The following is a 25,098-nucleotide window of genomic DNA, read 5'->3' as shown; positions in this document are numbered from 1 at the left end:
GGTCGCAGCATGAAAAAGCTCCCGAAGCCGATGGTGAAATCTGTGCTTCCTGATTCCAAGTCCTTCTCAGTCATCGTGGCTGCTCAGGAAAGCAGGGGGCCTGGGCCCCTCTGAATCGTGCTCCCCCAGGTCAGCTTCTCCCAACAGGATGCCCTCAGCTGCCAGGGAGAACAGACCCCTCGGGGTCTTGCCTCGGGTAAGCTTGGGGCAGGACCGTCTCCCGAGTCCCCGGGGGCCAGGAAGGAGCAGACGCAGGCCGGGAAGATGTCGGTGCCGTCACTGGAGGTGGGAGGCCTCTCCGCCTCTCTCCATCTGCCCCTTCAGCCAAAAGCAGAGCAGCCAGCAAACGCCTGGAACCTCACCCTCCTTGTAGCAGACGCCATCTCCTTGTGCAGCGTCAAGGGCGCTCCTGGCTCCTCATCTGTGAAACAGGAGCTAAAAGCCTCTTCCTCCTCCTCCTCCGAGAAGCCTGCGATGTGGACGCGATGTGGTCGTCTCAGTAAGGACCCCAGATCCCGCAAAGCCAGGCCCCGGAGGCGATGAGAAGGAAGAAAGCGGAAGCACCTTCCTCCTGATGAGCTGGTGCAGCGCCTCCTCCGTGGGCGCGGGCCTCGGCCGCTTCAGCCTCTCCGCTGAGGGTCTGCAGCTCATCATCGCCACCCAGGCCGAGCCAGAGCCCCTCCAGCTGCCAGAGTGTCCCAGAATCTCTGTGAGGGTGTTTGCTTATCCCCACGCCCCCAGAAGCAGGGCCCCTTCTCGGCGCCTCACAGAAAAAGCATAACCAAACGGACCCGGCACAGGGTGCCAGTAGCCCCAGTCGGCACCATCTTTCTGACCAGCGTTGTCTTACCCACGCCAGCTGACCCTGGAGCACCACTAGAGGTGGAACCTTGGAGGAGCTTCCCCCTGGATCAGGCTGAGCCTCCACTGCAACAGAACCAGCAAGGAGGTAAAAAATCCACCCACCAGCCTCACACACCAAAGCCTCAAGGACTCAGCCATCCTTGGGATTGCAAAGCTGGGCCTCTTCTAATTCAGATAAGGAGACAAGTTCAAACAATGACAGAAGAAATGGCCAGCTGAGGGCTCCCACGTGCCCTCTGGCTCATCACACAAATTGTCCCAGGCATCACTCCAGAGGAGACAGTTGATTGACTGCTGGAGAATTTTCCAAAGCTAACCAGTGGCAAAAAGGTGGCATTTCAACTATGGCTTATTACCTGTGCAGATAGAGACAGAAAAAGATGAAAAGACAAAGTCATAAAAGACAGATTCAGAAACCTGGTCGTTAGGCTAAATGCTACCCCACGCTGGAGACATCTATAGATATTAAAAGAAGAAAAAAGACACTAAAAGAAGCAGAGAAAGGAGATGAGGGTCTTGAGTTGTGCTTGAAACTGAGAACTAAACGCTGGCAAGGTGTCAGGTGTCAAAAGAGGAAAAGCCACCACTGGCAGAGAGCTTTCCACGTGCAGAATTACCCCTGCGATCAACAGCCAATGGGGACTCCATCCCGGCAGCAGAATGTCTGAGTGAGCGCAGGACAAAGCTGGGGCGCTTGCCGAGAGTCCAGTGTCATTGTTTTGACTCCACACCAAAGGAGAGCGAAAGCTTTCGGAACAAGTTAGGGTGCAGGGACTTTGCGTACAAGTTATAGGGCAGTTTGGAAACTCAGGCCTCTTGGTGCAGGAACCATGGACAAAGACGCCTCAGGCCCCTGTCGGCGGAGCTGATTCAGGCGAGAGTAAGAGAGAGCAGTACAGCCAGGACAACGAGCAGGGAAGGACTCAGAGCAAAGGCAGAAGGTGGCTTTGGGTGGTTGCCCCCAGGGCAGCTTAAGTCCCAAGTCGCAGTGGTGCTCCCACAGCTGGAGCTGAAACCCGGGCTCCCTTCTCTCCAGTCATGTCACTGGATGGAGGGATGAATGCATCAAGCTACAGGTCCCACCTTGACCATGAACCTGCAGCTGGGACCCTGGGCTGGTCAGGCAGGACCGAGGAGCGTGTTCCCAGGACAGCTGGGAACCCACGCGTGATGGGAAATTTCGTGTGTTAATTTCACTGGAGCACGGGGTCCCCAGATATATGGTCAAACACTTTCCTGGGTCTGTGACAGTGCTTTCAGATGAACTGAACATCTAGATTGGCAGACGGAGGAGTTCCTGTTGTGGCTTGGCGGGTAATGAACCTGACTGGTATCCATGAGGATGCGGGTTTGATACGTGGCCTTGCTCAGTGGGTTAAGGATCTGGAGTTGCCACAAATTGCAGTGTAGGTCGCAGATATGACCCAAATCTGGCATTGCTGTGGCTGTGCCATCCATATGCCGCAGGTGGGGCCCTGAAAAGATAAATAAATAAATCAACAGACTGAGTAAAGCAGACTGCTCTCTGTGACGGGGTGGGTGGGCCGTAACTGGTCAGTTGAAGGCTTAACAGAACAAAAGGTAGAGCCTGTCCGACTGCCCGAGTAAGGACATTGGTCTCTTCCATCCTTCAGACTCAAACTGAAACGTCGGCTCTTCTAGGGTGTTGAGTCTGCCAGCTTTGGGGCTAGAACCACACGTCAGCGCTCCTGGTCTCCGGCTGGTCCACTCAGGATCTTGGGATTTCTCAGTCTCCACAGTCGCATCAGCCAATTATTTACTTGGTTCCTCTGGAGAACCTAACACACCATATACCATGTGTCCGGCGCATTTTCCATAAAGGGACAGCCCATCGTATCGCCCCCCAGCCTCCAGCCCCTTCCTGAAGAAGCTAGAGCTTCTGTTCATCGGGTTCAACCTGCCTCCGGCCCTCGGTCGGCCACGGAAAAGCCAGTACTTGGATGTACGCCCTCCCTCATCCTGGCCGGTCAGCATCTCTGGGAGGACCACACCCTGACCCCCGCCTCCTGCCCCTGAGCCACGTGGCTGAGAAAAGTCACAAAAGCTGACCAGATCTTTGAGCTCAGCTCCTTCCTCCCACAGATGGTCAATGCCCCGACGGCTCGCTCTCAGCCCCACTCCCCAGCACAGCCCACCCCCAGGATGGAGTCCTACCCTTGCCTTGCCATCCTCAGCACACCGTCTCGCCTCCGGGTCCCTGAGAAAAACATTGAGGAGCTCCTGCAACGCCCCTTCTCTCCCCAGGTCAGACGGCCTCTCGTCCTTTTCTCCAAGACAGAAAGGTCTTTAGGCCACTGACATAAAGGCAGAGAGATCTTGATGGTGACGCATCCTTGGCCAACTCAAACCAACACCTGGACCAGTGGTCCCAAGGCTGGTCTGGTCCTTTGGGGGCAGCCATCCTTCATCAGAGGTGGTTCTGTCCTCTGGACCTCTCCCCATGGCAACGGTCTCAGGGGACCAGCCCTCCCTAGGGCAGACACACACCCCCAGGCACCCACGGGGGGGCCACAGCCCACGACAGCCCACCTGGCGGGTCCCTCAGCCTGTGCGGGACCATTCTCGTCCTCAGCGTTTCTCCACCAGGTCCTCCCTCCTGCCTGGTTGCCTTAGGCAGTTCCCCTTGCTCGTACTTGTAGATTCAACATTTCTCTCTCCTCTAAAGCCTTACTTTTGATTTAAAATACCCTTAAAGAGTTCCCACTGTGCCACGGCGGGTTAAGTTCCAACTTCAGCAGTAGCTCAGGTCACTGGAGAGGCAGGGGTTCAATCTCTGGCCCAGAGCCGTGGGTTAAGGGTCCAGTTGCTGCAGCTGTGGTGTAGGTCACAGCTCCAGCTCAGATTCAATCCCTGGCCCGGGAACTTCCATGTGCTACAGGTGCAGCCATAAATAATTTGATGTAATTTAATACACTTAAAACTCCTTCAGCCTGAATCCTGCCATTCCCCCTTTTTCTCCTTTTTCTTTTTCTTTTTTTCTTTTTTTTTTTTGGCCATGGCTGCAGGCCAGGTATGAACCCTGAGCCACAGCAGTGACAATGCCAGATCCCTAACTCACTAAGCCACCAGGGAACTCCCTCCTTCCGCTCTGAATGCCTTTCTTTCCCAGGCAGTTTCCTTGAGAGTAGCCAGCACTCGCTCCCATGACTCAACCGCACCATTCCCTCCCTCCTGAATTCTGGTTTCCGTGCCCACCCACCCTCAGCTCCACTGGCACTGCTCTGCTAGGGTTTTAAAGATCCAGGTCATCAAATTCAAGACTCACTTTTCAATCTTCCTCGGATAAGCTGTGTTTGGAGGAATGAAAAGAAAGAATGTAGGTCCCCCCAGAGTAACAACGGAGGAGCAGGACTAGTCACAGAAGGCAGCTCCAAGGAGAAAGCGGTTCTTGGGCAGCAGAGTCGGGGGACGAAGTCTAACTTCACCCACCCTCCTTGCCAGCTGACGACAGCACAAAAAATTAGAGTCATCCTTGACCCCTCTCACACCTCCCACAATTTCTCAGAAGGTCCTATTGTTTCTACCCTAAATATACATAATCTGCCTACTTCTCGCTGCTGTTTCCCCTGCTGCTGGCCTGGTCCCGGCCACCCCACCTCTCACCTAGATTCCCTGTAAACTAGCAGGTCTTCCTGCTCTTTCTCTCCCACCTCCCTCTCCCCTGCAACTGCACCACCCCCCCTTTTCTGTTCTTCTCAAAGCAGCTAATGATCCTGTTACAACTAAGGCAGAGCATGCCGCTCCCCTGCTCAAAACCCCATCTCACCCAGACTAAAATGCAAAGTCCTCTCCATGGCCTAGAAAGTCCTTAATGATCCGCCCCATTCCCTGGGGGGGAGTGTCCACCTCCTGTCACCCCCCCCCATCCTAACACTCCCGTCATCAAATAGCCCCAAGCACACCCGGAGCCCTAAGGCTCTTGCACAAGCTGTTCCCTCTGCCTGGAGGCTCTTTCCCCCAATAACGGTCACATCCCTCACTTCTTTCGGATCCACTCAGATCTCACGTTGTCACTTGGCCTGACCTGCCCAGCTCCTCACGGCTCCTGTCCCCCCCACTCTCAGCTACCTCTTCCTTTCTCACAGCACCTATTTCCTACTAATGGACATTTCTCTCTCCCCACTAGAATGTAAAGTTTTGGGGACAATGATCTTTGCTTTGTTCACTATATCCCAAGCTCCTAAAAGAGCAGCTGGCACATGATCCAATTGCTGAACGAATGACTCGCCTCTTTGACACCTTTTATTTTATTTATTTATTTATTTATTTTTGTCTTTTTGCCTTTTCTAGAGCAGCTTCCCATGCCATATGGAAGTTCCCAGGCTAGGGATGGAATCGGAGCTGTAGCCGCCGGCCTACACCACAGCCACAGCAACGTGGGATCCTTAACCCATGGAGCAAGGCCAGGGATCGAACCCGCAACCTCATGGTTCCTCGTCGGATTCATTAACCACTGCACCACGACGGGATCTCCGACACCTTTTATTCTTCACAGCATCCTGTCCTAAGGTGTCAAAGAGGTGAGTCATTCATTCAACAACTGGATCATGTGCCAGATGCTCTTTCAGGAGCTTGGGATACATGTAAATTAGTACAACTACTATGGAAAACAGGATGGAGATACCTCAGAAAATTAAGTATAGAACTACCCTATGACCCAGCAATCCCACTCTTGGGCATATATATGGACAAAACTTTCCTTGAAAAACATACATGCACCCCAATGTTCACTGCAGCTCTATTCACAATAGCCAGGACATGGAAACAACCTAAATGTCCATCGACAGATGAATGGATTAGGAACATGTGGTATACAGACACAATGGAATACTACTCAGCCATAAAAAAGAACAAAACCATGCCATTTGCAGCAACTCTCACAGTAAGTGAAGTAAGTCAGAAAGAGAAAAACAAATACCATATGATATCACTTACATCTGGAATCTAATATATGGCACAAATGAACCTTTCCACAGAAAAGAAATTCATAGACTTGGAGAACATACTTGTGGTTGCCAAGGGAGAGGGGGAGGGAGTGGGATGGACTTGGAATTTGGGGTTCATAGATGCAAACTAGTGCATTTGGAGTAGGTAAGCAATGAGGTCGGGCTGTGTAGCGCAGGGAACTGTCTGGTCACTTGTGATGGAGGGTGATGGAGGATAATTGTGTGTGTGTGTGTGTGTGTGAGAGAGAGAGAGAGAGAGAGACTGGGTCACTTTGCTGCACAGTAGAAAATTAACAGAACACTGTAAACCAACTATAATGGAAAAAATAAAAATCATTTTTTAAAAAAGAAAGAAAAACAAGTTAAAAAAAAAAAAAGGCGCTTTGACGCGGATTATCCCACGGAAAGTACTTCTGCAGCGCTTGTGCAGCTCTCTCGCTCCATCTGGTGGCAGCTGTTTTTCTAGTCCCAGCGAGGGCCCACGTTTTCTCGGAACTACTTAGCTCGGTTCTTACGGAGTGCCCATCGGACCAAAATCAAGGAGCACAAACTCAGAGCAGGAAATTACATCCTTGAGAGGCATCACCAGTACCCAATAGACACAAAGATCTGGCTCACGTGGTGCACATGCAGCCAACCGTACTCCTAACAATGCTCAACTCCCTCCCTTCCGCTCCTGGCTCCTTCTCTCTCGACAAGATGGCAGCACCGGCAGTACCGGCGAGTGCTCCTCCCGCCACTCCGGCCCCGGCCCCGGCCCCGGCCCCGGTCCCCGCTGCGGCCTCAGCCCCGGCACCGGCCCCAGCCTCAGCCTCGGCTCCGGCGCCCGCAGCGGCTCCGGCGCCGGTACCGGCTGCAGCGCCGGCGCCCGCCTCGTCCTCAGACCCGGCGGCGGCGGCGGCGGCCACTCCCGCGGCCCCGGGCCAGGCCCCGGCCCCGGCTCCGGCCCCCGCGCAGACCCCGGCGCCGTCGCTGCCCGGGCCTGCGCTCCCGGGCCCCTTCCCCGGCGGCCGCGTGGTGCGGCTGCACCCGGTCATCTTGGCCTCCATCGTGGACAGCTACGAGCGACGCAACGAGGGCGCCGCCCGGGTCATCGGGACCCTGCTGGGTGAGGGCCCGCCGCGGGCTGGCCTTGGCCTCCCGCCGCCGTCTCGCGCCCCTCTCTCCCCGTCCCCGTGGCGGTTACCTGTTGAACAGACGCCGTGTGCCACGCGGTCTAGGTTTATCCTCGGTCGCCCAGCAGTCTCTGCGCCCGGTGGATGGGTCTCAATCTGCGGAAGATGAGGTCCACGCTGGCGAGGACGCGGAAACGCTCGCCTCCCCCGCCCGGTGACCTCGTTTCCCCCCTTATCTGCTGCTGCGCGTCTTGACTTTCCAGGTGTTTACTAAGAAGTTTCTACCCAGTTGGCAAAGGAGTCGAGGACGTCTGTAAAAAGATACCACCCTCGACAAGTAGCTGGTTTGGCAGGAACTCATGTAGGGTTTCAGTAACACTCCGGTTTCCTGAGCCTCTAAGCGGGATCCTCTGAGCCCCGGTGTCCCCGATGTCAGTGCCCCCAGTGCCGGCTCTGATTCTCCGTTTGAACACAGTTGTATTACCTGTTACTGTAGTAACATTCAGACGGAGAAACAGGCTTTTCCCTGCTCCCATCCCAAAGGTGGGGAATAGGTATTTTATGTTAAAGTGGTTCATGAAACGGAGACGCCTTGAAGCGGGGTGCTCTGACGAGATGTCCTTTTCTCGGGGGGCTGCTGAGCCCGTCAAATTCATTTTCACTCCGCCCCGCTCGCAGATTCGGGACACCGTGGTGAAGCCGCTTTACTCCCGCGCGTTTCTCTTACCCTTGCACGTGCAGTCGTCTCCGCCGTGGGAGACGGTGGGTGTGTTGCCAGGAGTCGTTGCAGGCCCACCCCGGCACCTGTCAGCCTCGGGCCTGGGACACGACTGAGGGCTTTGGGAGCGTTGGAGCGCTGCGGAGGCGCGGGTGGTGCCGGCCCAGACCGGGACCAGACGGCTGTTGGGGGCCGACTTCCGCCGCGGCAGGTGCCTTCCCTCCCTCCCTTGTTTGTTCTTCAGCTCCACTCATCCTCGGGTTCCAAGGAGAAGTCTCTCCGTCCTTCGTGCGGACCCCATCGTCACCCCGTTCTTAGCCTCCCCGAGTCCGTGGTTGTGCCCTGCTTTGGGCTTCTGTAGTAAATCGTGCGTGCATCACTGATGGGCCCGCGACGAGACCTTCGGATTCCCACCCAGAGTGCGCCTGTTGTGTGGTGTGGGGTGTTAGGGAGGCAGTGCTTCCTGAATGAGGTGTAGGTCCTGCTTGCTAGATGGAGCTTCGCAATGTTCGCAGAAGTTAATTTACGGAACACATTCCATTTGGTTAAATGAGCTCATTGGCACCATTTACTGTAAAACTGTCGGGTACTTAAAACTCAAAGTGTGGAGTTCCTGTCGTGGCTCAGCAGTTAGTGAACCCATTAGGGCTCGATCCTGCCCTCGCTCAGTGGGTTAAGGATTGGGCATTGCCTTGAGCTGTGGTGTAGGTCGCAGACGCGGCTCGGATCCTGCGTTGCTGTGGCTCTGGTGTAGGCAGGCAGCTGTAGCTCTAATTGGACCCCTAGCCTGGGAACCTCCATGTGCCACAGGGATGGCCCTAAAAAAGAATTTAAAAAAAAAAAAAAAGTTTGATAAAATGAGCTTTGTTCAAACCTTAAGTTCAAGGTGAGGTTATAGTCACATGCAGATAATTGGACGAAGCCGTGGCAGATGGGAACAGGAGCGTGTCATTGCGACAGGCAGATACAGACAAGCTTGAAGTGGTCAGTCTGCTGCCTCCGAGAGGTCAGACGGGTGGAGTACGCATCCTTCGTGACTCCTCGGGGGGCAGAAGCGCAGTGAGGAGGAGTTGGACACATGACAGGTGCACAGGGAAGCACCCGAGCCTGGCTGGGAGGTGCTGCTCAACTAGTGGGAGGGAGCGGCCTGGGGGCAGCAGCCTCCATGAGGTCCGGAGACCAGGGAGGGAGGGGAGGTACCGCCAGAACCAGAGGAATAGGAGTTCGTGGTGAAGGGCCGACCTTGATGCTGAAGCTTCTCCGGGAGGTTTCTGGATGGCGGTGTTAGGGTCATAAACCGGCAACCAGGTGTGTGTGGGGGGGAACAGGCGGCGCCCCTGCAGCTGAGCTGGTCTGTGCGGACAGGGTTAGACTCCTCCAGGCAGCTCTGCGGGTCACATGATACTGGGAGAGGAGTTCCCGGTGTGGCCCAGCAGGCTAAGGACCCAATGTTGTCTCCGTGAGGACACAGGTTCAATCCCTGGCCTCACGCAGCAGGTTGAGGATCGGACGTGGCTGTGGCTGTGGTGTAGGCCTCAGCTGCAGCTCGGATTCAGCCCCAGCCCAGGAACTTCCATATACCGCAGGTGCGGCCGGAAAAACGTCGAAAATTACATTGAGGAGAAAGTCCAGGAGCTCAGGGTGAAGGTGGGGGCAGGACTGGCGGCAGGACGGCCCGGCAGGCCAGTCGGCAGGGGAGGCCTTGCGAGGAGGGCTGGGCCCACCTGCCCCGACGCCTGGAGGGGGCGCTCGAGACCCTCCAGAGCTCATCTCTGGAGAATCCTGCCTCTGTGGACTGTGGACGCGCGCGGCTGAACTTGGAGCTTTTGAGTCTGGCGTGGGGGCGTTTGGTTCCTTGACCTTGAGGAGACTCGGGAGCACTTGGGAGGTGGCCGGGGCGGTTGGGAGCCCTGGGCTTTTGTGACGCGGGGGCCGTTCTCTGTCCCAGGGACTGTTGACAAGCACTCCGTGGAAGTCACCAACTGCTTCTCGGTGCCGCACAATGAGTCAGAAGATGAGGTGAGTGGCATTTGCGCAGCCCCCGCGTGGTCCCCGGCTACGCGCTTGTGGCCGCTCCCGCGCCACCGCGTGTGGGGCTCTAACCAGAGCGGCCTGCAGAGCGCCTCGTCGCAGTCGGACCTGCTTTCTGGGCATTCCGTCTGTCACGGGCGGCCCCAGCCCTGTCCGTCCACGTTGCTGGGCTTCCCGGCTTCTTAGCTTCCTTCCCCGCCTGCCCTCTCAGGTGGCGGTCGACATGGAGTTTGCTAAGAACATGTACGAACTGCACAAGAAGGTCTCTCCCAACGAGCTCATCCTGGGCTGGTGAGTGGCCGTGGGGGGAAAGCCAGGCTGCCAGCGTCTCCTGCCGCCAGACGAGGTGTCGGGCTGCCTGTTTTGGAGACGGGGCTGAACGTGTGTTATCTCAAGAAGCTGTGGATTCACTGTGTTTTGCTGGCCGTTCCATCCTGGGAGGCTAAGCGTACTTACTGTGAATTGCAGCTGTTCCCCAGCGAGTCTCTCTGCCTTGCTGGCGACGCAGGGGTGCTCAGGAGCCCTGCGTGGGCCGTTGCCTGACTCCATACGTTGCCGGGCGCTGGTTTTCCGGCGTGGGTTGTCCTGGGGGCATGGGAGCTGTGGGATTGGCGCCCACCGCGTGTCCGCCCCCAGGTACGCCACGGGCCACGACATCACAGAGCACTCGGTGCTGATCCACGAGTACTACAGCCGGGAGGCCCCCAACCCCATCCACCTCACGGTGGACACGAGCCTCCAGAGCGGCCGCATGAGCATCAAGGCCTACGTCAGGTGAGCGGGGTCCTGCCTGGTGCCCCCCACCCCCGCGGGGGCCGCCCTTCAGCACGGAACTCGCCGCCTCCTGAGGAGGCCTCTTGCTCGCTCTCAGCAGGTGTCATTGGAGGGGTCTCGCCGCAGTTTGTGCCCACTGAGCCTGGGCTACCCCGGGTTTCTGCGCGTCCCTCGGAGCTTCCGGGGGCAGCCCTGTAGGCATTTGAGCAGCTTGTTTTCCAGGCCGTCCGTTCTAGACACTAACCCTCAACAGCCCGCCAGCCGTCCTCGCGTGGCGTTCTGGTCGTGACGCTTCTGCACGCTCCCTGCTCCTCTGACCTGCCCTGAAACTGTGCCCAGGACCCGGGACCGCACAGGCTCGAGGAGGACAGGCTGTCCCTGTTTTGAGCAGAGTGCGAGCCTGGGATAGAGCACAGCTGGGGGACGGGCCTGCAGGCAGCTGGAACGCTGCTTGACGGGCAGTGGGAAGGGCCGCAGCAGGGCGGCTGGAGGGGGAGGAAGGATTCTGTTTTCAGGTCAGAAGGAGGCCCTTTGTCGGTGCACATCTTGCTCGCTTTAACTTTGTGCTGTTTCTGTGCCGACCCCGGCTGACCCGTTCACCATCATGGGATGAGACAGAGGCTGGGTCTCAAGTCCCTGGGGACTGTTGGTGGGCCCGGAGCTCTTGGCTCTGCCTGCGTTCCCCAGCCGTGCCGTGCAGCTCAGACCCCTCGAGACCCAGCGAAGACCCCTTTCCCGAGATGCCTCCCAGCATCCCATCCAGTCTGGCCTCTGGGCCCGGGTCCCTTTCCCTCAAGAGCTGATGAGGGGCACAGTCCTAGGAGAGCCCTGCCGGTCCCTTGCCTCTGCGGGCCTGTCCAGGCAGCCAGCTCCGAGGAGCCCAGCATCTTGTGTGAAGTGGTCCTTGGAAGGACCCAGGGCTGGTCCAGAAGCTGAGTCCCCCCCTCAGGCCCAGGGGCTGGAGTGTGGAACGAGCTAAGGGAGGAAGGCACCTGTTCCCACCGGACCCGTGGGGTTCGAGTGGCCCAGGCTCCTTGTCTGAGAACCCTGGGAACCGCGCTCTGGGCATGACTGCTGCCCGGGCTGGACTAGACGCGGGCCCCCGCCCCCGCCAGGCGGGCTGCTTACCTGCATCCTCTCGGCAGCACGTTGATGGGCGTTCCCGGGAGGACCATGGGCGTGATGTTCACGCCGCTGACGGTGAAATACGCCTATTACGACACCGAGCGCATCGGAGGTGAGTGACTCCCATGCCCTCTCTGGGGCTTTGGCGCCTTTCCAGGGAGGGGGTTTGTTCCTTAAAGAGGATGGGGGGCTCTCGGGTGAACCTGGAAGAACCTTCGGTTTGGTCTGAGGTTTGCAAGGACGAGAAGCCGCCGTCATCCTGTGTCCGTAGGGGGCGGTGGGCCGAGGCCGCAGGGCCATTCGCGTAGGGCGGGTGTAAGGGTCGCGGCACGCTGGGCGCGGGAGGAAGAGCGAATGGGGCAGAGCGGGGGCGGGCGGGGACGCCGCTGGGGGCCCAGGGAGGGGGGCAGAGGTCGCTGCCCCGACGGGCTCCGGGTCTCCTCCCGCAGTCGACCTGATCATGAAGACCTGCTTCAGCCCCAACCGGGTCATCGGCCTCTCCAGTGACCTGCAGCAGGTGGGGGGCGCGTCGGCCCGCATCCAGGACGCCCTCAGCACGGTGCTGCAGTACGCGGAGGACGTGCTGGTGAGCGGGGTGTCCGGCGGGGGCGGCGGCGGGGCGGGGGGGTCTCCGTGGCGAGACTGACCGGGCCTCGTTGCCTCGCGCTCAGTCTGGAAAGGTGGCGGCGGACAACACCGTGGGCCGCTTCTTGATGAGTCTGGTCAACCAGGTGCCCAAAATAGTGCCCGAGGACTTCGAGACCATGCTCAACAGCAACATCAACGTGAGTGCCGCCGCCCGCTCGCCTGCGGGGGACGGAGGCGGCGGGGCGGGAGCAGGAGGGCGCGCGTCCTTCCCCGGGCTCGGGGGCGTCGGCGGACCTGCCAAGGGGCTCTGGGGCCTGGCCTTCCTGCCTCCCCCTCACGCCGGTGCCCCGCCTCCCCCGGCCGCAGTCCCTTAACCGGGGCTGGCTCACACCCTGGGGCCGTCGCAGCCGTGGCCCAGCCCACCCGGCCATTGCCGGCCTTCCCCCAGCCCCTCACTCCCCCCGACCCCTTCTCTTGCAGGACCTGCTGATGGTGACCTACCTGGCCAACCTCACCCAGTCCCAGATCGCCCTCAACGAGAAGCTGGTGAACCTGTGACGGCCCCGGGACTCAGAATGGAGCCGAGGCGAGATGGATTCTTTGTGCTTTGAGTCACGCTGAGCGGGTCACCCGCTCGTGACTAAATAAACCTAGGCTGCCTTTTGTAAGTGAGTCGCGTCCTGTGTGCACTCACCTCTGCGGGGAGGAGGAAACGGTGCCGGAGCTCACCCGGGAACCAGGGAGGGGTTCTCTGGTGGAAGGTGCGTCCGTGTGTGGCCTGACCCGCGGTCAGTGGCTGCAGTGTAGCCCAGGCCGCCTGAGCTGCTCCTGACCCGAGGCCAGAAGGCCCGCTCAGCCCTCGTGGTCCGGGAGCCCTGGCTTCCTGCTGCTCCTGCCTGTGCCCAGAACAGACGACCTTCCAGAAAGTCTTCCCTAGCATCTGATGCCCGCGGCAGTGCAGGGCATCGCCTTGGGCAAGGTTGGCGGTTCCTAGAGCGTTGCGGGGTGAGGGGGGCGTGGGGACAGGGCCCGGTCCTGGGACTGAGTGGGCCCCAGGGCGAAGGCCTTCTTGCTGGTGGGCGACGCTGCTTTACCGGGGTTTTGCCTGGCTTTCCCGTCTGGGAAGGTGTCCACTGGCAGACCTGGAAACCACTTCTGGGTGAGTTCTGTGGTTCCCACAGGAGGTGAACGTGAGACTCCACAGAAGAAAAATACTTGAGGCTTGGTTCCTAATCTGAACCGCAGAGTAAAGGGTGTGGCGGGAGCTCTGAAGCCCCTGAAAGGGACCGAGCCGGCGCCGTGGGGGCGGGGATAGGATCAGATCCGTAGGCGGTGTCTCGCCGTTTGGTGGGAAAACAGAAAAGTAAGTAGTTACATGGGTACGGCTCTGACGCTTTTTGGGGCTCCTCTCGTGTTTGGGGCAGTTTTTATCACCTTCATGTTGCAGACGGAGCTGGGGTTCAGGGGAGTTGGAGTCATTACTCTTAAGTAAAAACACCGCACGCCAGGAACACGTCCTGAGATGGCCCAGCTCGGAGCGCCTCTACCTAGGACGTGATGGCAGCCGATGTCTTTCGTTTTTAAAGGAGGTCAGGAAGGGAGGGGGCGCAGAGGCGGGTCCCCGTGAGATGCCGACCCTGGCCCGCAGCCCGGAGGCGAGTGCAGGAGGCAGACCCCAAGGGCCCTCCCTCCGCGGAGGTGCTTTGCACCCCGAAAGTCGTGGGGGGGCCCTGGGCACTTTGAAGCGGAGGTAGCCAGATGTGGGTTTCCGGAAGGTCGGCTGGCGTGGTGCAGAGGCAGGAGGGGAGGAGAAACAAGGCAGGACGGCGAGTCGGAGGTGGCTGGTGGTCGGGACCCCACCAGCGTGCAGGCTCGGGCGAGGCCGTGGGGCCAAGACTTGGATCCAGGAGCAGGTTGCAGGGCAGGCGCGTGGTGAGAGGGCGGGGTCTGGGGTGCTGCCTGGTTGCTGAGGGGGTGACGGATGGGACAGTGGTTTGCGGAAGGCCTGGCTACTCCCCGGGCTGGGAGCCGAGGACGCAGAGAGGCTTGTCCAGGGTGGCGTTGCGGAGGTAGCTTGGGACAAATGGTGACGTCCTAGGCGATTGCAAACTTTGGGGCCGCCCCGGATCTTGGAAGCAGAGGAGTCCTGGGGCCTCCTGTAAATCCTGAAAGGACAGACGGGCAGAAGCCACCGCCTTGGTGGGGACAGATGGGCAGAAGCCACCACCCTGCTGGGGGAGGTCCCAGGAGGCCTGCAGTTAGGAAGCAAAATCCGAGCTGGACTTGAAGATGGAGGCAGAGGCGGCAGAAGAAGGGGGGTTTGGGCGAAGAAAAGAGCGTGTGCAGAGGCTCGGGGACCCCCTGATGCGGCCCCCGCCCACCCCTGGCAAGGCGGACACACTCAGGAAGGACGACCTCGCTTTGCTCCTTCCCGCGGCCTCTGCTGTCTGTCCCTGAGTTTGTCCTCTCAGCTCTGCGCACAGTCTCCGCGTGTGTGGTTGTGCCTGTGGGGCATCGTGTGTTGCCGGAGCCCTGTGAGCCCCCACGGCCCCCGTGACCGGTCCTTCCTCCTCTGACCCCTGAGGGTCCTGGGTCCCCTGCCTGGAAGCCTGGGCCGGTCCTTCCTGTGTGTGGAAGATGCCCAGGCTCCACGCTGCTAACCTGATTCCGGGCTGGCCCAGGGCACACCTCTCACCTGGCTGCTCAGGAGCCGCTTACACTCGGCTTATGCCACGATGAGCCCGTGGTCTCTTCTGCCCCCACGTTCCTCCTGGGGCGACAGGGCCATGTACCCAGCTGTCAGAGGCAGGCACTGGCTGCATCTCTGATCCCCCACTGCCTTGCCACCGTCTCGCCGCCTCCGGCCTATCTCGGCTTCGCCCGCAGGCTCGCCCTCTGCGGTACCGTGACAGGAGGAGAAATGTGTCTTTCGTCCGCGTCCTTGGCACACAGTCCTTCAACCCTTTGGCGTTTCCTGGGTGGCAAGACCTGTAAAGACGCGGAGAGAACCTTGCCAGTGCTCCCCAGCCCCGTGCCGTGGCCCCGAGTTGAGGTTCATGCAGTGATTTTGGAAAGTGTCCTGTTTACCACAGGAGGGGGGCTGCTGCGGGTGAGCCGACCACCTGATGAGAGGTTGGCACGTTCAGCCCAGGGCGGGGGGGGCGGGGCTGGAGGCTGACCAGTGACCGCCGATTTAGTCAACTGCGCTGGCGTCGTGGGGCTTCCATCACAAGCCCAAAAGGACAGAGTTGGGCGAGCTGCTTTGGTGAACAGGTCGTGTCCAGGCAGCTGGTGCCTGGCAGGCTCCGCGGGGCCGGAGCTCCCGTCTTAAGACCCTCAGACCCCACCCAGGCCTCTTCATCTGCCGTTGAGTCCTTTGTAACAAACCAGTCGTGGTAAGTGAACTTTCTCTGAGTCCTGTGAGCTGTTCTAGCAAAAGTTGGTTGAACCCGAGGGCGTGGGCGTGGAAACGTGCAGTTTTTAGTGAGTGGAGGAGAAGCACCGGCGACGACCTGGGCTTGTGATGGGCGCCTGGGGGACCGAGTCCCTAGCCTCCGGCTCTAGCTCTGTCCCCGAGTGGCTGGTGTGGGACAGGCTGGGGGGCACCGTCTCCCCTCCCCCTCTCGCATCCGTTCTGGGTGAAGCTCCGAGGGGTTTTCTTGCCCAGGAGGGAGTCCCCGCTTCTGCCACAGTCTGTAGGCTCCTCGCGGCCCTGCCTGGAATACCCACCCTGTTCGCTTGCTGCCTACAACTGCTCCTCTGGGCTTAGTCGGTGCCGCCTCCCCGGGACGGTGCTCCCCGGGCCCCACAGCTCCCTCCTGCTCTCACCCCGTCAGAACTCACAGCTCCGTGCGGGCAGACACGTGTGTTCTGTTGGCCGCAGGGTTCCCGGGTCCCAGAGCGACCCAGACACAGACTGAGTCCTCAGTACCCACGCAGCGCAGGGAAGCGAGCAGGTGGCTCGCAGGATGTGAGTGCACCAGGGCGCCGGGTGGTCAGAGTCAGCAGGAGCCCCTGCAGAGCGGCTGGAGGGCGGGGCGCCAGGCAGGACGTTCACCCCACGGTCGGCCAGTGGCGCCTGGGGTGCAGGGGGGCGAACCGTGACCTCTGCCCTCTGTGGGTTTCCACCCCCACCCTGCCTCGCTTCCGGGATCAGGCAAGATGGGCGCGTTCAGGGTGGTGTGGCCGTCGACTCTGGGGTCCATTCTGCGGTGGGGACGCGCACAGAGAAACATCGGGACCAGGTGGAACGGTTGCTGTGAAAGGCAGGAACGGGGCCGGTTTCTAGAGGCCTGAGAGCTCGAGGGGGACCTCAGCCTCAGAGACGCTGGAACTGACGGCACAAAGGAGGGACGAAGATCAGAAGAGTGCCGGGCTTTCCCGTGGCCTGCGTGTGGGCCCAGAACTGAGAGCAGGGCCACAGCAGCAGCCGCCCGGTGTGGCCGGCGCTCGGCCTTCTCGGCGGGGCCCTTCCTTCCTCGGAGCCCCCCCGAGTCGTCTGGCCCGTCGCGCACGCTCTCCGAAGCTGGAAACGATCGTGTCTTTGGAAACTTCAACTAAAATTTGTAAAAGAATTTTTCAACTCAACGTCCTAAAATAATCGCTATCCATTAAGTCTTCACAAACCTTAGATTGAGTAGTTTCATAAGTTCTATTACGTGGACCAGTCAAGCAGTCTTCGTGTGGGCCGTGTGGGTTTTTTCCCAGCTTGGTATCCAGTGTCCTTCCACGTGAACAGCTGTGTGCAGACCTCATACATGGCTGGCTTTCCGTTTCTCTGGGATGCTCCGTGTCCCCTGCTCCGTGTCCCACGTTGTCACCTGGGAAGCCCCACACTGCTGCCCGGCGTCTGCACGTGGAGGAGACCTTCGCGAAGGTGCATCACCGGCCCGCCCCCGCGGGGAGGGGGGAGCTGAGGGACCAGAGAGGACAGGGTCCCACCTCTGCCCTCTGGGTCCGTGAGCGCCGTCTGCCCAAACCAGAGTCTGTGTGGAGATGAGCCCCGCAGCCTGGAGAGCACGCGAGAGTCTGGGAACGTGGAGCTGCCTGAGTGCAAGACGGGCCCTGGGCTCTGCTCTGCTGGCGTCCCCAGAGAGGCTCCCCCGGAGCCTCTGTCCCTGGTGGCCGGGGGCGCGCTGGCAGGCTGAGGCAGGGGGTCTCTGGCCAGGACCAGGCTCTGGGTCCTGGGGGTGGGCCCGCAGCCACCCACGGACTCGAGGGGAGCGGGTGTGGGGTCTGGGCTGAATTGGTGCTCTGGCCCGGGAGTGAGCAGCTGGACAAGTCTTCACACGGGACCGGCCTCTCGCCTCTTCTCTTGGCGCGTCCGAGACGGACCCCTTCCCTTCCTTCCAGCTGCAGCTCGGCTCGGCTCCAGGCCCAGCTCAGGCCTCCCTGAAGAATCAAGCAGGCTGTTCCTACTGCAAGTGTTTTGATGCCGAAGCTGACGTCAGGTTCTGAGCGTGTGATGACGTCGGCGTTTCTCCCACCTGCTGGCGGTGGGCAGTATTTCCAGGACCGTTGGAACAGGCCTGAGGGCTGGAACTGAGCTCCTCTCCGCAGCGCGCAGGAGGCCGCTCACGCGCCGTAACGCACGCTCTCTCCAGGCCTGCGGAACCGCGGCCGCCGCCTTTCCCGCAGCAGAGTCTCCAGAGGGGAAGCGTTGCCCTTGCTGCTGGTCTAGGCTGTGACTGGGTCTGTCTGCCGCCTCACGGGGGGTGCCAGCCTGTGCTTGTGTGTCCGTCCTGCCGTGATGCTCGTCGGTCAGGTCAGGATTTCTCTGTCCCACGGAGGGCCGCTGGTGGCCCTTCTGTTCCCGGGAACTGCTCTCTGCCCTGACTGAGCTCCCAGGGGGAGCCCTGCTCTGAGCGGAGGCTGTCCTGAGTCGTGGCCACCAGGGGGCGCCCTCGCAGCACTCACGTCCTGTGGAGGCGCTGGATGCGGGCAGAATAGCCGAGCAGAGCGTTTGCCGATGCTTCTCTTGGTCACCTTTGGGCCAGAGTGATGACACCCAGTGTCTTACTCTGTTCCCACCCCGGAATCACTCCAAATAAACACTGCTTTTCAGAATGTGGTTTAGAAACACGGTTTTAGGTGAATCTCCCAGGCCCCCCTCTTTCAGGTCTTGATCCGCCAGCCCCTCTGCACAAGTCCTGGAGCTTCGGCCTTCCGGGGACACCCTGGCCCCGGCCCCGACCACCAAAAAGGCTTCGGGTGCCTTCCACCCAGAGAAGGATGGCGCCACAGCTCACGCAGCCCTGGCCTCCCTGGGGCGAGCCTGGCCCCTCTGAATGCAGCTGGGGTTTGGGGCGGCGAGTGAGGTGCCCTCGGCGAACTCCGGAGCTTGGAGGAAGGATGTGGTCCGAGGCAGGATGGCCTCCAAACAGCCCCGGGCGAGACCGCGCGGCTGATGGAGGGCGCGGGAGACGGCGGGGCGGGTGGCCAAGAGTGGACCCTCCGGAGCGGGGTCTGAACTTCAGCTGGGAGGGCACAGGGAGGCTGGGTCCCCGGAAGGCAGAGGCCGTGGCGGGACTCCCGTGGGAGGTAATCTGTGTTCGAGTCCCGGCCGTCACAGGAAGTCCCACCAACGTGGTGTCGCTGGCAGCAGAGACACGCTCCCTCAGTTCTGGAGGCTGGAAGTTGAAATCGGGCTCTGCCGGGTCCCCTCCCTCTGAGGCCTCTAGAGGAGGGTCCTTCCTGCCTTTTCCAGCTTCCGGCGGCCTCGGCGTCCCTGGGTTCGCAGCTGCAGCGCTCCAGTCTCTGCCCTGTCGGCATTTGGTGTCTCCTCCGTCCGCCCAAATATCCCTCTTCCTGGGAGGACACGGTCCTGTTGGCTGGGCTTCACCCGCTGACCTCATCTCTACTTGATTGTGGCCTTTTTTTTTTTTTTTTTTTTTGTCTTTTTGCCATTTGTAGGGCCTCTCCCGCGGCATATGGAGGTTCCCAGGCTAGGGGTCTAATCAGAGCTGTAGCCACCGGCCTGCGCCACAGCCACAGCAACGCCAGATCAGAGCCGCCTCTGCAGCCTACACCACAGCTCGTGGCAACTCGGGATCCTTAACCCACTAAGCCAGGCCAGGGATCAAACCCACAACCTCATGGTTCCTCGTCGGATTCGTTAACCACTGAGCCACGACGGGACCTCCGATTATGGCTTTAAAAACCAGTTCCAGGTAAGATCACACTTCCAGATACCAAAGCTCAGGACTTCAACCTACCTTTCAGGGGGACCCAGTCAACTCATCACGCGCTCCCAGAAGCAGAAGTGAATGGAGACAGCACTCTCCTTGGTATCAAGCTGGTCCCTCCCCCTCCACCGAGAACCCTCTGAGGAACTGTGTGAAATACCCTCAGGCCTCTCCCAGTGAAAGAGGATAAGACCAGATAGTTAACCATTTCTCCCTCTGGCTGAAGCCTTTCCCAGGAAGTTAACTTCCTCACACCTGTGGGCTGCAGCCACTGTCGTCTGTCTGAGCATCTTCCCCCAGTTAGGAGACCTCGGGGCGGGCTGCAGGGCTCTGCAAGCCGCTGTCCAGCCAGCCGTGCTGAGGTCGGGAGGCCATGGGCGGCACAGGCACCCAGAGTGTCCAAAGGCCCACGTGTGGCTCAGATCTGCTCATGCTCCACGCTAGGTCCACTCTAACTTGACGCTTTAAGGCAGTGGTCAGCTGCAAGCTCTTTGTTTAAAAAAAACCGGGAGAATCAGTAGAGTAAACTAGAGTTGCCCTGATGTAGTTGCTCCAAAGCCATGATTAAATCAAATTAATCATCTCAGAGTTCCCCTCGTGGCTCAGTGGTTAAGGAATCCGACGAGGAACCATGAGGTTGTGGGTTCTGTCCCTGGCCTCGCTCAGTGGGTTAAGGAACCAGTGTGGCTGTGGCTGTGGTGTAGGCCGGCAGCAACAGCTCCGATTCAACCCCTAGCCTGGGAACCTCCATATGCCATGGGTGCGGCCCTAAAAAGACAGAAAAAAAAAAAAATTCATGGTCTCAGAGTTTCCGATGACTGCTCCACGACCCTGTCATGCAGCAGCATCCGCACGCTCTGGGGTGATGGTTCCCTCCGAGGAGAACTACCTGGTACTGCACTGGCCTGAGGGGCGCAAAATGCAGAGCTTCCAGGTTAACCAGTGCAAGACGCCCCCTGGAGATCAGGGCCTCTAACCCAACAGCCAGTCACAGGAATGGGAGACCGTTTCTGCAAGGAGTCCCCAAGGACTGAAAGGGGTCCATCCTGCTGTCAGCCCCTGGCTCCTTGGCCCTGTGGGTTCTAAGTCCCGGGAGACAGCACCAGGCATCGACTGCCGGTGTAACGCATACACTGCCTCCTGGCGGACAGTGCCCTGACCCCCAGGGGGTCACCCCAAAGCTGGCTCCTTGGCCGAGCCTGAGGGGGGTTCCCACTCTGCCCCCAGCAGTGAAGTGTGTTCTGAGCCCTTGTTTACTAAAACCATCGCTGCACATTCTTTACCGCGAAGTACACCTTCAGCTGGGGTTTCACTCCGCAGAGTCTCAGGTTGGTGATCAGACATTCCGTGAGGCATGGCAGAAGGACCACAAGCGTGGACGGCAAATCCACATTCCGAAAAGGTTTCCGTTCCAGGAGGGGCACTGCTGCCCCTCCAGGGCGGTGAGCCAGAATCGGCTTCCAGGGGCTGAGGCGCTGAGGATCCGCCGGGGTCGCCCTCCCCGCCTCGCTGCGGGGCCATCACCACCCGAGCCTCCGAGCGGCTGCAGCTCCAGCCGCCCCTGCCTGAGCATTCGCTCCCGAGTCACGGGAGATGCTCCCAGGTCAGTACATTCTCTCCCCCGCCCAGCCCAGCATCCTCAAGGTCCACTCCCCGTGTTTCTTCCGTGCTCCCGTTCCTGTGCATCGGGCGGGTCGAGCACGGGAGAACCCGCGCTCCAGAGGAGGACAGAGTCCCTTGCCTCTGGGAATGTCCCCTCCAGCTGAGTCGCACGCCCTTTTAAGATCACGCAGCTTAAATCCTGAGATGAAGTTCCTGTTGTACAGCTCGCAGTAGAGGGAATGGGGGAGGCGAAGGGAAAACACTGCTTAATCTCACTGTCCACAGACACACGCACACTCCATGGGGGGTGAACATGACTTAGGGGCTCCAGGCCACCAGCCTCATCGGAATCGGTTTGTACGGCTTCAGCCCAGCTTCAGGTCCCACCCTCTCCAGGCCCTTTCCCGAGGTTCTCGGAGGTGGACTCTGGGGGCCGTTGTAACACAACCGCACACACCAGGAGGGATGGGCTGGAAACCAGGGCCCAGCTTGGCGAATTTGACGCGGTACAAGGCGACTCTGTGTAATGATGTCCTTTGAGAGGTGATTCGGGAAGCGGCAGTGAGACGGGGAAAGGGTGGCACCGGGGAGAAAGGGGTGCCTTGCCAAGGAGCTGTTACCCCCATAGCAGTTGGGGCTCACTCCTGCAGGGACCCCAAGAAGAACCAGGTAGGGAGGCCAAAGGTCCCCATTAACCGGGGGCAGGGGCGTTGTCTTGGGGTAGCTCTTCTTCCAGGCAGCGCCTGGGCCTGTTCCCGCAGAGCGCTTCCTTCAGGGACGCTCCCGAGCCAGAAGAGCAGAAACCCGTGGCGGTTCGTTTAGGTTGGTGCTGGTGAAAAGCACAGGAATCTCCTGCACGACTGCCCTGAGGTCGCTGGGTCTGGGGACCCTGGGGAGGGGCACGGGCACCGCGAGCTTGGCTGCAGAGAGCTTGACTCCAAGAGCATCTGTTGTCACAGCATCCGGGGAGGCCCCAGAGAGACCTGGAAGCAAAGATCTGAACACACAGGTGCACTGCCCCAGTGTCCACTGCCGGAGGCAGAACGTCAACCGCGGCTGATTCGACACTAAGGGTCGTGAAGGCAGGGGCCTCCCAGAGCTGCATTCCCTTAACCTGGTGCCAGAAAATTCTGGGCTTCTCTGCGGGAAATGACCCAAATGGGCTCGAATGTTTTGGAGGGGAGGATACAGAGCACCTGGGCCAGGGGACCGGAGGTCCCAGGAGGGATGGCCAACATGAACGAGCTGACGGGTGTGACAGCAAGAACCAGATGAGACAGGGCGGTTCGTAGGGAGACGGCCTGGGTCCCCTTTGCCGCCTCCCCTGCTTGCTCGCTCTCCTGGGAATGAGCTGGACGGTTCGGTCTTGCATGGCTCAGGGATTACCCCTCGCTGCAGGGTGGCCTAGTTCTGGGACCACTTGTCCTGGCACTTCTTCACAGACAGTCCCAAGCCCTCCAGCCTTTGAGGACTACACGTCCCTTTAAAATGCAAATAGAGGAGTTCCCACTGTGGCTCGGGGGTAATGAACCCAGCTAATATACATGAGGATGCAGGTTCAACCCCTGGCCTTGCTCAGTGGGTTAAGGATCTGGTGTTGCCCTGAGCTGTGGTGGAGGTCGCAGATGTGGCTCGGACCCCACGTCGCTGTGGCTGTGGTGTAGGCTGGCAGCTGCAGCTCCAATTCGACCCGTGGCCTGGGATCTTCCACATGCCACGCGTGTGGCCCTAAAAAGACTAAATAACTAAGTAAAATGCAAATAGACCACCTCCAACCCATATCTTTTATTTGGGGAGGTCCGGCACGCCCTCCCTGTTGCTCCCCGGGGATTGCGAGGAAGGGGCGGTTCTCCTGATCTCCTTCGCCTCTGCGTCCCTGCCCCTAAGGTAGTTCTCGGTCTTCAGCCAGCTGCTTGGCTCACCGTCCTTCTCCTCCACTTCGTCCCACGTGTGGACAGTGCCCTGCTTTCTGCATTGTCCGGGCAGCATTTCAACAAGGTCACGGTGCACAGACAGGCCCCCCTGAAGGCTTGGGGGTAACGGCGCAGCACCGCAGAGCAGGAGCCAACCTAAAGCTGCAAGTTGGACACCTCATTCTTCAAGCTCCTTGGCCAGCCTTGGCTCCGTTCCCTCCTAGACTCTAGCCTTCTGCCAGTCACCCTGTCTTCCTACCCAGGCCTTTCTCCTTGTTCCCTGTCTCTCTCCAAGCTCCAGACTTAACTCCTCCCACTCGGCATGTAACTACTCACAGCAACACCTACCACCCCAATGCTCTACCCTGCAAGGCAGTCAAGCAGCGTTGTTGCAGCTCTGCTGGGTAGACCGAGACCCCTCCTCTCACAGTCACGAGGCCCATCAATCAGCTTTCAGGGAAGAGTGACCAGCCTCTCTGAGATGAGCTCTGCCTGCCTGGTTATCTACGGTGCAAAATGACAGCCATTGCATGGTGCTGACGGGCTCTCTGGGTCAGAGGAGGGTACAGCAAGGACGACTTCTGGGGCCTCGGCTGGGGAGACCCGGCAGCCCAGGATGCCTCGAAGGGTGAGCGGATGGAATCGTCGGAAGGCTTCTTGGTTTATGTGTCCAGTGCCAAGCTGTGACTCGAAGCGGGGTCAGCTCAGACTGTCAGTAGAAGCATCTACGTGGGACTCGCTTGCAGCTTGGGCTTCCTCACAGCATGGCAGCCCCGTGGAGGTCAGACGTCTTCCAGGGTGACTCAGGGCTCCAGTGAACAAGGGAACACTGGAAGACGTTTTATTACTTAACCTCAGAAGTCACACAGCATCCAGAATGAAGGCAACATAGATTTTACCTCTCAATGAGAGAATGTCAAAGATTTTGTGACCGTGCTTTAAAACTGCCACGCAGCTCCCTCCCACAGAAGGCTGGCACACAGCTGGCATTGCTGAGAGTCAAGGGTCCTTTCTCCAGGGCCGTCTCAGGCTCTTCCCTTTGCCCAGTCCAGGGTTCCTCCAGGATGTCTGAGACGTAGCTTCCCTATTACTTTCAGCCCTGGTTGGGGACGCCAGGCCGTGGGCCTCTTCCGTGTACTTGCTATTTGGGCATCGACATTTGGAGGCAGAGATCTGGTTGTCCAGTACACCTGCTCTTGGCTCTCACAGCTGTAGAATTCTTGTCCTGTGCCAACTACGTGGTTCTGTGAGGAGGTAGAGTCTGTTCGTTATCACTACCTCCAAGGGCCTCCCCAAGGCAGGCTACAGGGGCCTGGCAGCCCGTGCCCAGTGTCAGTCTCAGGCGGTCTCTGTGCCTGCTGACCCTGAGTTTGCATGGGTTGGAGTGGGTGATGCTGCTGGGCGGCGCCTCTCATTGCGGGCAGCAGTCCTTTCTGAGGTCCTGCTGCCCTCGCATCCATCCTTCAGAGAAAAGACATCCTGGGAGCCTTGTCTCATTCAGATCAGGAGCAGCAGCTTCTGGTTCTGCCATGTCTGTGGGAGGCCCATTCCGCGTGTTCTCCAGAGGGGGAAGCCCTCCCCTCGCCCCTGCCCAGACAGTGAAAGGAGAGTTGTTTTGGTCACAACAGAGTCCCAACAGGTTGATTCTGGAGTCCCAAAGTACCACTCCTGAGGTCATGGATGTGCCAAGAGTCTCACCCCGAAGGTGTGGTTCAGAAGCAGCAGTTGTGTTTGCAAGGCAGCTATAAGCTTCAGAGGAAGGAATAGTGTCAGCCTGCTCTACACGGAACCCGGCCCTTGGTACATACTGGGTAATGGTGCCTGGGGGCAGCTCTGAGGGCCAGGTGGGAAACTTCAGTGGTTCCGGAGATGGCTGAGTTGCACAGGGTGGCAAACTCCAAAGCTATAGGGACCAGCAAGTGATGCAAGTGAGAGAAGCTGGCTGGCGGGGCCTGAAGCTGATGGGAGAACACGTGGTCCTGTAAGGACAGCAGCCACTGCTCTGCTCTGTACCTGCCCTGCTGAAGGCAGACCCAGGGTGCCTTAGTTTTCAAGACAGAACACAAAGCCCAATTAAATCTCCCAGCTTTTGTGTGAATGAAAAACAAGCAAAAACCTGCTGCAGGACCAATGAAAACACATTTGTGGGCTGGATGCATCAGGTGTGCTGCCAGTCGCGAGCCCTGTGACCCACAGGGTTAAAGGCAAGTCTAACTT

General features: G+C 59.4%; 2 protein-coding genes across 4 annotated transcripts in view; one reads left to right on the top strand and one right to left on the bottom strand.

Annotated features, from left to right (window-relative positions):
- The window catches only part of OR10A3 (olfactory receptor family 10 subfamily A member 3), a 93,403-nt gene extending 86,230 nt beyond the window's left edge, over positions 1-7,173 (bottom strand). For all 3 annotated transcript variants that reach the window (XR_014814496.1, XR_014814498.1, XM_084974957.1), the window contains exon 1: positions 7,018-7,173. The gene's annotated coding sequence lies outside the window, so the exon portion shown is untranslated. The remainder of the gene's footprint in view (positions 1-7,017) is intronic.
- Positions 6,513-12,854, top strand: EIF3F (eukaryotic translation initiation factor 3 subunit F). The gene is made up of 8 exons (XM_084974944.1): positions 6,513-6,939; positions 9,613-9,683; positions 9,907-9,986; positions 10,332-10,469; positions 11,615-11,706; positions 12,044-12,180; positions 12,266-12,379; positions 12,663-12,854. Exons 1-8 carry the CDS (start codon positions 6,531-6,533, stop codon positions 12,738-12,740), a joined length of 1,119 nt encoding a protein of 372 aa, XP_084831070.1. The 5' UTR covers positions 6,513-6,530; the 3' UTR covers positions 12,741-12,854.
- The last annotated feature ends 12,244 nt before the right edge of the window (positions 12,855-25,098 follow it).

This window comes from Sus scrofa, chromosome 9 (genome assembly GCF_054392235.1).
Source record: "Sus scrofa isolate SSC_HxYL_T2T_F1_AM1 chromosome 9, Sscrofa_HxYL_maternal_Yorkshire_Landrace_v2.0, whole genome shotgun sequence".
Taxonomy (NCBI): domain Eukaryota; kingdom Metazoa; phylum Chordata; class Mammalia; order Artiodactyla; family Suidae; genus Sus; species Sus scrofa.
The sequence above is the reverse complement of the archived record's forward strand: the minus strand, read 5'-3'. Positions and strand labels throughout refer to the sequence as shown.